The 13,082-nt window shown below is 46.3% G+C and overlaps 1 protein-coding gene across 1 annotated transcript; it reads left to right on the top strand.

Annotated features, from left to right (window-relative positions):
- The first annotated feature begins 1,896 nt into the window (after positions 1 to 1,896).
- On the top strand, positions 1,897 to 11,178 carry PRKRIP1 (PRKR interacting protein 1). The gene is made up of 6 exons (XM_075113174.1): positions 1,897 to 2,181; positions 3,167 to 3,245; positions 4,674 to 4,774; positions 5,551 to 5,636; positions 7,469 to 7,536; positions 10,441 to 11,178. The coding sequence occupies exons 1-6, from the start codon at positions 2,062 to 2,064 to the stop codon at positions 10,554 to 10,556; spliced, it is 570 nt and encodes a 189-aa protein (XP_074969275.1). The 5' UTR covers positions 1,897 to 2,061; the 3' UTR covers positions 10,557 to 11,178.
- Positions 11,179 to 13,082: the final 1,904 nt, after the last annotated feature.

Below are 13,082 nucleotides of genomic sequence, written 5' to 3'. Positions count from 1 at the left end.
AGTTTGAGCGTGAGAGGCTCTCAGGTCTCTCTGCCCACGCTGTTTGCGTGGGCTCCGTCAGATGACAGGCAGCTGCCTGTTGTTTTCCAGGGCTGTGAGGTGTCGCTGGCACAAGCCATGCTTAGGGCAAGGGAATCAAGCTGCCCAGCTGCTCCCCACAGCCCTCAGGCTGCTGCAATGTCTGCAGGCATGGCTGCCATTCTGTCTTCCTCCAGTGGGGACTGGCATGACAGGGCTGAGACCTGACAGCTCATCACTTACACCCCTGCTTTTGGAAGCCCTGTGTTGGAGACGTGGCCACAATGGCAAGGAGGAAGAAACAGGGTGCCACCTTACAAGTTAGTGAGCTAAACTGGCCTGTGCTGTGCTCAGGACTCAGCAGAGTGGAAGGAAGAGGAAACTCAAATCGATTTGCAGCCATTCTGCTTCTAAAACCAGTTCTGCAGTGACTGAGAGGGGACAGGGGCATGTACCTGCCCTGCCTCTGCAAATGAAGTGTCTCCCTGGTAGGGACTGAGTACAGGCTGGCACCACCTAGTTTCTGTCCTGGTGGACTGACGAGGACCCAAGGCTGGGAGAGCAGCGGGCACAGGAGCTTGCGAGCTGGGGGATGGCATGGGGGAAGATGTTTGCATTGCTCCAGCCAGGGCTGCGACTGCAAGGATGCTTTCCAGGGCCAACACGGCCAGCTGGGAATGCATCCAACCCTAAATTCACACCATTCTTTTACAAATCAGGTTGGCAAACACGAGGCATAAACTAGTGCAATTGCCATAGCAACCTCAGTAGAGGTTGAAAAGTCTTTTGTAAACATAGGGCTGAACCTGAGGATCAGCTCTGATTTTCTTCACGGAATGGGGAAGAGCATGGGGGGACTTGTTAATTTCAGGTCTTATAAATGACCCATAAATCTCAGGAGGACTCCTTCCCAGCCTCTCTGTTCCCCTTTCTGTCACCCTCTTCACATGCACAGCACAAAGCTGTTTGAAACCTGGAGCTCAACTTCACTGCTCCAGCTTATCTCCATAAACTACACAAAGGCTTATGCCCCTCTTCCATTGCAGCTGACCTTTACTAGCTAATTCTCTGACGCACGCACAGCCTGAGCACATGCCATGCCATTTCTGTAGGTCCACGGCAGCTTGACATGAAATTTGGCTTGCAAAGGAAGCCTGTATCACAGCCAGCTCCGGCTCCTCTTCCCTGCTCACAGCTTCCTCTGACCCCATCAGGCAAGCGTGGATCTGGGCGTACATGCCCTCAGCTGGTCCAGGCATGGTTCCTGCAAAGGCCAGGAGTGAATACAACTGCAAACAGTGCGGTGTCCCTCTCCCCGCTACCTGCCTGCCTCTCCCCGTGCCCAGCGACATGGTGCCGTGGGGAACCATGCTGCCGTTCATCACTGTCAGTGGACAAAGCCTGCGGGCAGCGCTGGTTAATTACCGAAGTGACACGAACAGATGGCGCAGGCAGCCTGCTGGGGAGGCACTAGGAAGTCCCGTATCGCTTACACCGTCACGGGAAACGGATTTGGCACGCCTGAGGGTGCCAGTGCGAAATGCACTGAATTTTCACCCTCCTCGGGGCTCTGCTCTAAGGGCTGAGCCCGGAGCCTGGCCAGAGTGTAGCACAAGCAGCTGCTGCCCTGCTAACGGGCCCCGCTGGGGACCGACTGCACTCGATACAGCCTGGAGAACGTGCTTGGGGGGACGGGGTCATCAGAGCTCCAGCAAAGGCAGCTCCCGGGCGAAGCAGGCCCCACAGCACAGCCGGGACCCGGGAGAGCAAGGCAGGGGCCGGCGTCAGCCCGCAGCAAGGCCGCACCAGGGCCCGGAGCCACCCCCGGCCGCCGGGGCACGCCGCTGAGGGGCGCCGCTGCCTGCTTTCTCCCGCCGGCCCTCGGCCGTGCCCCAGGGCCCCGCCAGACGCCCGCTTCCCCACGGGGGTCCCCCACATGCCGCGGGCCCTCTCCGCGGGACCCCCCGCCATGACAGGCCCCGCAGGCCGGGCACGTCGCGCCGCGTGACGTCTCGCGGGGCGGGGCGCGGAGGCGGCTGGAAGATGGCGGCGCCCTCGGCCCCGCGGCCGCCCCGGCCCCGCAAGGAGCCGCAGCCGCTCGTCATCCCGCGGAGCGCCGCCGAGGAGCAGCGCCTCCGCCTCGAGCGGCTCATGAGGAACCCGGTGAGGGCACCCGCCGGGTCCCCACCCCGACCCGGGGCGGCGGGTCCGGGAGGGGAGAGGGAGACCCGTACCCCCCTGCCCCGGGTCCGTGAGGGAAGAGGGACCGACACTACCCTCCTCTGGTTCTGTGAGGGGAGGCGGACGGGCCCGCCGCTTCCTCCCCTCTAGGGTCCGTGATGGGAGAGGGACCGACACCCCTCACCGCTACCACCACCCCGCCGGAGTGCGTGAGGGGAGAGGGACCGACCCCCCCTTCCTCCTCCCGGTTACGCGAGGGGAGACGGACCGACACACACACACACACACCCTTTCCCCTCCCCGGGCTCTGTGGGGGGGAGAGGGACCGAATCCCACACCAGCTGGCCTTTTCTCTGCCCCCTGCCTTTCATTGGGGGTGGGGGGAGCAGGACCCTGGTTCTTCTAAGTGGGTGTTTTGATCCTTGTCCCGAGGAGGAGACAGCGTTTGCCAGGTGGAGACTGTCACCGTCCCTCTGCGTGTGTGCCGGAGGAGGCTGAGACTTCCCAGCACCCTGTTCTTCCTCTGACCTTGCACCACCATGTGTTCTCCCTTCCCTGCTCTTCCCTGTCCTCCATAGATTTGGCATGGAAGGTGCACAAACGCCTTTCATCTCTTCCCAGACTACTGGTAGTGGGAGTATACTCAGCTTCTGCGAGTGCTTGGAGGTGCTGACTTGCTTCCTTCTAGCTTCCATACTGAAAAGAAGCACAGACACTCCTAATCCTCCTGGGATTTGTTGACCTGGAGGTCTGAATGTGAGGGAAAGAGAGGATACCTTCAGATTTTCATTTTCTGCCTGCTCCTGATCCCTTGTGCATGAAGAAATTACTACAGCTGTGCTCCTTTTGAGATCTGTCAGCTGATGGAAGAAGCTGTTGTCAGACATATACCACCTTGCAACATTGTGTTAAAATTGCAGACTTTGCTCCTGGAAGATACTGATGGCTGGTTGGTTTGTTCTTGCAGGAAAAGACTGTACCGATTCCTGAAAAACTGAATGAGTGGGCACCACGACCTCCCCCGGAGTTTGTTAGAGATGTGATGGGTAAAGATACTATTCTTCAGATAACTGTAGAGTCAGCTATATTAAACTTAGAAAAGTGTTTAACAGAAAAGGCCAGAGACAGATTTCTGTTGTTGCTCATTTTGCTGGAGAAAAGGGGTATGAAATGTGCTTCAACAGTTGCTTTTCCAAGTGTTATTTGGTTCTTGGGTTCTGCTTTTCTGCTTGTTGTCAGAATGCAAAGTGAACAGTGTCCGTGGCACTCCAGCATGTGGACTGCGTGCAGTGAATAAGCTGCTGCTCTGGTGATGACAAGTAAATGATTATAAGTAAATAGGTCCTTTCTACAGATGTGGGCGTGCTCTGGAATTATGAAGTCCCTCTTTTGACTGCTTTGAGTCAGAATCTTAGGCAGTGAGAAGCAGACAAGTGCAGTGGATATGATTGTACGTGGTCAGGTAGGGAGATGAAACCCATGCAAGGAACTCAACCCAAGTATTCTGCTTACACTTTACTTTTACCTGCGTGGATTAAATATAGAGGTTGTGGTATAAGTTTCATCTGCATGTAGAAGTTCTGTCTTTCTTTGGGACTTTCATCCTTATTAATGATCCTTTCTAGAGGCTGACTTATTCTTATTTTCAGAATAATTGATCTTGGACTAAAGCTTTTATACACTTCTGAATAAACTGTTCTGCTTATTGTAATTCCCTCATGGCTTTTCAGATAGCTTTGCTGTGTGCTTGAGTTGAACTGTCTTGTTTTTCTGGGAACACCTGACATCCTAGGATTCTGTTGGTATCAAGAGGACCCCTATTGCAGTCCCAACTGCTGTGTTTTAATTACTGGGTGTCTTCTTTAGGCATCTATTTGTGCTTTGCATTGAGAAATGACTCAGGAGACAGAGGAAGACAATGGAGTGCAATTTTGAAAGCTCCTGTGAGACTTCAACATGCAGACTGATGCCAGGAAGAGAGCGCTATAGGGATTTGATTAATGAAGAAACAGTCAAAAACTGTCGGTGGTGTCTGTCTCACATAGGAAGTTATAATATGATGGGGTTTGTCACCCTTCTCTTGACCTTTATTTTTTGTATGAAATGCTGAAAACCAGTGAGAAGCAGCCTCGGTAGGATGTTTTAGCTCACCTCTGCCTATAACAGGCTGGGGTGGGCGTTTGATCTCTAGTTCTTTTACTGCCTCAATGTCCAGCTAAGACTGGATTCTCTCTAGGGGAGTAATTGATCAGTAGAAACTGCAGTGACCCATAAGTGTATGGTTTTGCAGCTCGCTTTGGCTTTTGATTGTGAGTGATTTGAGCTTGTATCAAATGGTGACACACTCTGTGTTGTTAGTAGATTTTCATCTTACAGTACCCTTTCATGTGTCCTGTCCCCAGCATCTAGCTGTAGTCATTTGTGAGCATCTAGTATATATTATTTTTTAGCAGACTAACTCTTCTTTTTTGTAGGTTCCAGTGCTGGAGCTGGGAGTGGGGAGTTCCATGTGTACAGGCATCTTCGTCGGCGAGAGTACCAAAGGCAAGACTTCATGGATGCCATGGCTGAGAAGGTCAGCAGGTCTCTCTCTATAATTTGCCACCCCCCCCCAACCCCCTCCCCCGACTATTTGGTGTTCACTGCAAATCTTTTAAAGTAATGTGCAAATAATTCAGTTTCAAACCACCCCTTATCAGAGGAAAAATGTAGGAATATGTGATAAATGGCATCTTTGTCAATATTGAAACATTTAGTGCTTTGTGTTGGACATGCTCCATCTTCTCTGTTCAGTGGGGGCCCTAGTGCACAGTAAGACCGCATGTGAATACTCTGTGTTCTCAGGTTGGATTGAAAATGCTTTAAAAACTGGAAATCCCTAATACTACTGTCTTGCATGGACAGAACCAAAGCAAGTGCCTGTGCACAGAGTCCGAATCTCTTTCTTTTAAGTCTTGGTCAAGTAAAATAGCACCTCTTTCAGAGAGTATTATTGCTATACTTTCTCTTGGCCAAGATGAGTCCTTTGATCTGTATGTTAGTGTTTGTGTCTCAAATTTTTCTCTTGTTTTTACTGAAACATTCTTTAGGGCAGAAGCTTCCTCATCTGTTTTGGTGAGGATTCCTCCCTGTAAAGACTTCAATGTTTGGCTCAGGCTGCAGGTTAGAAGTGCTGCCTGTACAGAAGACATACCTAGGAATATGGCTTTTGTATAAAGAAGCAGCCAGGCAAAATCTGGCAAAGCTCCCTTCTGTATTTTGCTAAAAGACTTCTCCCTAAAAGGACATGACTTATAAAACAAGTATTTTAATTTAGATTGTGACCAAAGTATGACATGTGATCAATTACAGCAAAGACTAGATGAGGAATTCCAGAAGAAACTGGAGAGGAATAAGATGATTGCAGAAGAACAAACAGCAAAACGCAGAAGGAAGCGGTAAGGGCAGATTGTTCCCAGGAGGCTTGACATGGAAACCCCCATGCCCCGTGCCTCATCTGTAGCTCCGTGCTTTGGGTAAATGCTATCATTCTGTGTCTGCATCTATCAGCTGAGAAGTCTGGCTGTGGAAATTAATTTCGTTAATGTCATTGTTTGGTTTCTAAAGGCGGCTGTAAACTTGACAGGGTTTGCTGGCATAGTTTATTTTCCGTGCCATTGCTAGCAGGATAACTTTTGACTGGTTGAGCAGCTTTTGCTGACACGGTGGTGTTGACTGCAACATGCCTTGCTGCATATTTGTTATACCAAAGTACACTATTGAATGTCAGGAAAGGTTTGTATGTACATCTGGCTTAAATAAATATCTGAAACAGCTGACACAAAGCAGCTTAAGTGCAAAAATGGGTGCTGCTTAATGGGTATGCATATGGATTTGGACTAGCGGAGTGTGATGGGGCACAGTGCTGTCGTCTCTACACTGTCGGTGTGACTGGTCCAGTCTGTGAATACTGAAGAGGCCACTGATGGGTTCAGTATTGTTATAATCAGTAGCTGCTTCTACCTGCCTCAGTGTGATTTCAGGCAGGTCAAGTTACTAAGTCAGATGGAAAAATTAAGAAATATGAAACCATTTCTTCTCTTAAGTTTTAGACAAAGTTACAAGCTTGGTGCTCTCAAGAAATGGTCTGAGAAGTGTAATGCAGTGCTACAAGAATTTAAATTCCATAGCCAGTGCCGTTTGGAAATGGCAGGGTATCATGGCTTGGCTCTTTCAGAGGATCTGACCCTGAGCAGCCTCTCTCTTGCTTCTTTGAGAATGAGGGTTTTACACCTTGTAGCTGAGAGTTGCTGCCGAAAGGCCTGTGCAGAGTGACTCACTGGCATGTTATCACAGAAGTGCACAACACAAACACTGTTGCCATCTTACTTCAATTTAGTGTGGTCCAACAGATGGCCAGCAAGTCAGATCTGGCCTGCTGCCTTTTCCCTGGCTGAGATGGAGAACAACTGTTCAAACAGCAAATGCTGCCTAAATATTCCAACACCTCCTTGTACCCCTCCCTGCATAGTCTAATGGTGTAGGTCCCAAGTGGCTTTGCCCTGTAGGAGCCCCTCTGACTTCCCTCACCACCCTTTCTGCTCTGTCCTGATCTAACAGGTACAGTACTTGTCTCTCTGTTTCGAGAAAATTCATGTATGGTATTGAGAGAGGAACAGGAATCCCATGCTGCTCTGCCCTGTGTCTGCCATTACACTGCCTAGTGACATTTGCTAGGCAAACAGAACTGGGTCCTATGAACTGAGATTCCCTCCTACCCCTAATGTTACTCCTAGGGCCCCACATATTGGTGAAGTACTGCCAAAAACAAAGGTCAAAGCATACTGCACTACTTTTTTTTTTTTTTCAATTAAAGTATAACTGGTAATAGCTTAATTTATTTTTTCCAATGTTCATTTCCAGCAGGCTGGGTTTTAACACCATTTTCTCTTTTTGCTTATTAGGCTAGGTAGCTAAAATGTACGGGCAGTTTTGGTTTTGTTCCTTCTGTGTTCTTTTAGATTCTTGTGTATCATGTAGTTTTGGTTGCAGTGGCATCATGGAAGACTCTAAAAAAAATCCATTAGACTAAAAACAACATAGAAAAGCTTCTGTTCATCTGGTGTCTAAGTTTGCTCTCACTGAATTTTCAGTTGAGGCCAAATTCAAATTGAACTTCTGAGGTCTGTATTCCCAAGATGTCTGTAATATGTCCTATATCAGTGTATGAATGTGCAGAAGCATTATCATGTTAGATTTGCATAAGAGCCTTTCCTTCTTTGCTTTATAGCCAGAAGTTAAAAGAGAAGAAACTGCAAGCTAAGAAAAATAAACTCGAACAAAAGAAGCACGAAAAAGGTCAGTGAAACATAGTTTTCTTTTCTCAAGGCTTAGTTCTGTTCCCTAATTAAAGCCTAGAAGGGTTTTTGCCGCCCCTGGCCCCAAGCATTCTCGGTACATGGATAGGAAGACTGAGCCTGAAGCTTGTTATTTTATCTAATGTTTCAAAAGTGCTCTTTGAAAGCCCTCTATGATGAGATTTAATCTTACACATAACTTGGCTGTTTGTGAATATTTTCCCTTTATTAGGGGAAATTTTGGACAGCAAACATTGGAATCTGCATTTGTTGTTTGTGGATCTTTTGCCCCAGCTATTCAGACAAACCGCAGATTTAGAACATCTGCTAAAAAAAGGCAGTATTGTTACAGGCTGTTCTTTTAAGTATTGTCGTGGCTTAGCCCCAGTCGCATCTAAGCCCCACACAGCTACTTGCTCACTCCCTCCAGTAGGATGGGGGAGAGAATCGGAGGGTAAAAGTGAGAAAACTCGTGGGTTGAGATAGGAACAGTTTAACAGGTAAAGCAGAAGCTGTGCACACAAGCAGAGCAAAAGAAGGAATTCATTCACTCCTTCCCATGGGCAGGCAGGTGTTCAGCCATCCCCAGGAAAGCAGGGCTCCATCACGCGTAATGGTTACTTGGGAAGACAAATGCCATCACTCCAAATGCCCCTGCCTTCCTTCTTCCCCTCAGCTTTATGTGCTGAGCATGATGCCATATGGTGTGGAATATCCCTTGGGTCAGCTGGGGTCAGTGGTCCCGGCCGTGTCCCCTCCCAGCTTCTTGTGCACCCACATGGGAATGTGAAAAAGTCCTTGACTACTGTAGGCACTACTTAGCAACAACTAAAACACCTTTGCATTATCAATGCTGTTTTCAGCACAAATCCAGAACATAGCCCCATACTAGCTACTACAAAGAAAATTAACTCTATTCCAGTTGAAACCAAGACAAGTATATTTTGAATGTGTACGGGAAACAGGTGGAAAAAATGCACAGCTTGGACAGAAGAAACAGAGTTACAAGTTTGTATGTAGGAAATTGAGCCACCTCGGTGCCATCTGCGCTACATGACTATTTTATATTGCATAGAAATAAATGTGAAAAACCTGACTGCCTCTGTTCTCCTGCAGTCTTGAGAATTAATATTCAGCAATGTCAGTGTAACTGCTCAAACTTTTGAATACTTCTTGCTTCCTTTCAAGTGAGTATAATGTACCTTACTCTTTCAAATAGCTGTCCTTTATGGATTAGCACACTAACTCCGCAGTAATTCTTAGTCTTAAAGTTACAACAGTTCCTGATAATTCTGCTGGAACAGTGACTTGTCTGACAGTGCTACCTTATTTCTGCTTTGCTTTTCAAAATTGGATCTGTTTCAGCTGAACCATTTCCAGCCTCCCATGTAAACATGGGAGGACAAATTAATCGTTAGGTTAGTTTTGCTTGTGACAGCAAGTGAATGTAGCAGAGTTGGGGTTCTTTTGGTGTTTTGGTTTCGTTCTGGTTTTTTTTTTTTTTCTAAGCTACTTGTTTATAGAGTGTGACTGGGAGGAGGATTTACATATGAGTCAACATACTTTTGTTCACTTTGAGCGAACAAAACAGAGCACCCATCCCTTTAGGGAGTGCCTGGGAGAGAGGGGAGCTGGATCAGTGGCTGGCACTGTGCTATGGGACTGCCTTGTACCAGTTGTTGGGCTGGACTGTTTTTATTCGGCAAAACAAGTCATCTTCTGGAAGCCAGAATCCCAACTCCCCTGTCTTTAGAATAGTTCTTAGCTCTTTACAGGTTGTGGTTCTCTATTTTAAAATAAATAAATAAATAAATAAAATCAGTGGGGCCCAAAGCCACTGAAGGCCATCTGTAGTCTACTTAGAACAAGCTTGTCTTTTTCTAGTTTTGTGTGCCCTGGATTGAGATCTGAGAACTCTTCCAAATTAATTGAAGTGTATTTGTCCGGATGTGGCAGGAAAGCATTTATCTTCCTTTTTGAATTAATAAATAAAACCTCTGCATTCCCATCTGTCACCTTTGCTGTAGTGAAAACATGAAGAATAAAGGTTGGTGCTAAATAAAGTCAGCTGTTAAAGTTGCGTTATTGTGCAGACCCCTAATAAAAAATTAAAGTACAGAACTTGGCCACGTGGTGGCATCAGACCACTAATCCTAAATCCTGTGTGTAATTAATCTGAGTGTGATTTGGCACAGTGGAGGTACAAGAGCTACTGGGAGCAGAAGAATGGCTGTTGGATTCAGGTCCCACTTTATGACGTACCTAACTTTCGTTATCCGTTATTTAATTTCTAGCAGGTCTTTTAGCAGGCTTCACGAGTTTTCTGTCACCCTCGTTAATCTTACACATATCTTAACAAGTTCTTGTACTTGTAGAATACCAAAGGGTCTGTAAGAGTTTCTGTAAACTTGGGTAGGTGTAGAAATACACTAAGTCTTGCCTGTGACTTCCCAGTGCCTGCATTCTTTACCAGTACTCTGCGATACTTGAAAGTTCATGCCGACGTGCAGAGACGAGACTGGGAATGAGATGATCTGTCGCCTCAGCGTTTGACTGCCTCTGTTGGAAATAATGTTCCATAGGAGGTGGAGTTGTTTAATGATGGACTTGGCACAGTTGTAACGTTGGAGGGAAGGGAATATTTCTCCAAGGGAGAATTGGATATTCTGAGCACTACATGACTCGGTGAAATTAATATAACCTGATAGACGTTTCCGTAGTATCTGGGACTACTTTGTTGTGAGAGATTTAACAAGGAAAACACATGGGAGTATGTTACCCACCTGTACTAATTAGTGTGACCTAATACACTCTTGCTTAGCACCTGAGGTTGTTTTGTTGTGAAATACTTAACAAGGAAGACACATGGGAACATGTTATCAATTCATACTGTTTGTGTTTTTAGAACCTGATCAATCTCAAGAGCAAGTCAGCAGCGAGGATGATGAAGAGGATAGCAAGGAGGAGGAAGAGAAGGAAGATGATGCTGAAGAGCCAAGTTTTGTGATGGGAAGAGGATGAGGCCTTTCAGGGACAGCTGGAAACACTGTTCATTGCTTTATATTCAGGAGCATGAAAGTCTTTCATCTCAGCCAAGCAGAACCCATTGGCGTACGTTATATCTGCTTAATGGTGAATGACCTTCACGTCACAGGCTCAAGAGTTATTGATAGAGAAATGCCAAATAAGAGATTTTTTTCTTAATTGCTTGTATAACTGCTGTGCAGTCTGCTCTAAGTTTGCTCTAAAGAGTCAGCCATAAGTCTCTGTGACCCTAGAGTTCTTTCTAACATGGCCCAGAGTGGTTTTCTGCCTGAAAGCTAAAACATATCCATAACCATTTACGGAAAATATTACTGTGAGGGCTACGTATTCTACTTATGTCGAAGCTGGTAGCAGCGGGATACATGAATCTAAGGGAAGGGTTTAACCTCAAGTAGAAAAGTGGTCTGTAGCCAGACTCTTCTGCACTGTGAGTGGACTGAATTTGGGGTTTTGTATGGGGTCATCTCTAACCCAAAGAAATCAGTTTATGTTGCTAGACAAGTTCTATAGATTTTTAAGCAGGATCCCTTTTTTATTGCTAAAAATTTCCCTGTTAATTTTCTCCCATTTTTTAAATGAATAAAGGGGATGTGTTGGATCGTTCTGTCTTTCTTTTTTTTTTTTGAAGAGGATTTCAGTAAAATAAAAGAGAACGTGCAGTGCTGCAGGAAGGGGCAAAAAGTCCAAGTGATGTGGCGCACATGAAAACACAGAAGAAGGTGTTAGCTGTAAAGTCTCCAAATCCTATGGCAGAAAGGCTTGGAACAGAATGGTTTTGCTTGTGTTCAGCTTCATGTAATGACACTTGCCTTTCTCTCTGCTTGAGCTCTCTCTGCTTTGAACTTCCGGCTCCCTGGTAGGAATCATAACACCCATATATATATTTACTTATTGGTGCTTAAATGAAAAGCATATGCAGTGGTGGTTTTATTTGTAACGTCTTTTCAGTGTATCTTTAATTAGAAGTGCCTGCTATCTTTCAGACACGCTCATTCCAGGACCTCAGCATCCAGAATGTGGTGCTACTTTTTCTCAAGCCTTTGTTAATGCCAAATTATTTAAAGCAAAAACAATAAAAAGGGAGAATCTCTTTTTAGATTTAGCTTTTGTCAAACAGTGCTGCCAGAAATCCTGCATTTTGCCTGAGCTGGCTTTGCGTAATGGCTTCTCGGTGGTATTACCGTGGTGGTGGGGACGCAGATGTGATCAAGTGCAAGTTGCATTTGTGTTTAGTTTCCCTGTACATACCCAAAGGCTTCAGAGCTGGGTAACGTACGAGCTGCAAGGTCCATATCCCCACCAACCCCCTGTGTGGAATTGTTTTCTGCTTAATCTCCATAGAGGCAGGTGCTTCAGAGTAGGTTGTGACTGTTTCATTCTCGAGCGCTTAAGATGCAGAATGGATGTTCTGCAGTTGTTGGCATTTTCCCTGCAGAGAGATGAGTTATGAGAATTGCCTCACTTGAATCTCCCTTAGGGAAGGTAAACCGTGTTGATAAGCCTGTGTCGTAGGATGAGCCATAAAAACGTTCTGATGTTTCTCAGCTTTTGTGGATGGAGAAGTGAGAGTCTCACAAATAAAGATTGTTCTGCCTCTGAGCTTGTCGGGCTTTTGAGCTGAATAAAACAAGTGCTGTTCTGCATTAAGTAGTGCAGATGTTGCTGCACGAAGACATGCTTCTCCCAGTCATGAGGAAGATGGACTTGAGTCTTGGTGAACTAAACAAATTCAGGTTGTGTGGCCTCATCCCGCCTCCCTAGGACGCCGTCGTTACCCATGCTGAATTATTCATACACTACATTTCCTAGGAATGCTGAGTTTGTAGGTGAAATCCATAAAAAGCAAACCAAATGTGTTGCTGAAGGTGGCATCTGCCTTACTCTCTTGCTGAGGTGGCTGAACGTAGCAGTAGGAGCTGTATTTGGTAGGTGTTGCTATGAATTCTGAAAAATACTCTGCCATGTTGTGGTTGTTCTTGTCAGTACTATGTCTTCCAGGATACAAAGGCACTTCAAAGTGAGTGGCTTGAAGGGATGTTTCTTTGTTAAGACAAAACACAAGTATTCTGTGACTTCAAAACAGGACAAATGCCATCTGTGGAGCAGTAAAAGGGACATGCTTACATGTGTAGTAAAAGAGGGACAATTCTACAATTGCTTCTGATTCCAAATATGGCACTGGAAAAGCAGTAATAACTTGAAGGCTCAAAGCTGCCAAGGAGTTTGACCTGCTTATGTTAAATTCTTGTTCTGGATTCTCTTCTAGAAGAGTCCCTCTCCTTCTGCTGACGGAGACTAATCTTCAGGGGCTAAGGTTGGCTGGTGTTCCATTTCTACATGCATCTGTGCAAGCGTTGGGACCCCAAGAGACAGCAGTGTTAGTGCAGTGACTGAGCAGCGGTATTCATAGTCTCAGAGGTGAAAAGCACACTCAGGATAACAAATGTATTTGTCTCCTTAATAAGTTTTTAGGAATTGTTTTCCTTTGTCTTTTCACTCCCC

Source organism: Phalacrocorax aristotelis, chromosome 18 (genome assembly GCF_949628215.1).
Source record: "Phalacrocorax aristotelis chromosome 18, bGulAri2.1, whole genome shotgun sequence".
NCBI classification, from domain to species: Eukaryota; Metazoa; Chordata; class Aves; order Suliformes; family Phalacrocoracidae; genus Phalacrocorax; species Phalacrocorax aristotelis.
The sequence above is the reverse complement of the archived record's forward strand: the minus strand, read 5'-3'. Positions and strand labels throughout refer to the sequence as shown.

Excerpts from the sequence above, each read along its gene's own strand:
- PRKRIP1 (XM_075113174.1), top strand. The coding sequence starts at position 2,062 with ATGGCGGCGCCCTCGGCCCCGCGGCCGCCCCGGCCCCGCAAGGAGCCG. Across the intron at positions 4,775-5,550 it reads TGGATGCCATGGCTGAGAAG|CAAAGACTAGATGAGGAATT; the intron begins GTCAGCAGGTCT and ends GATCAATTACAG. Across the intron at positions 7,537-10,440 it reads ACAAAAGAAGCACGAAAAAG|AACCTGATCAATCTCAAGAG; the intron begins GTCAGTGAAACA and ends TTGTGTTTTTAG.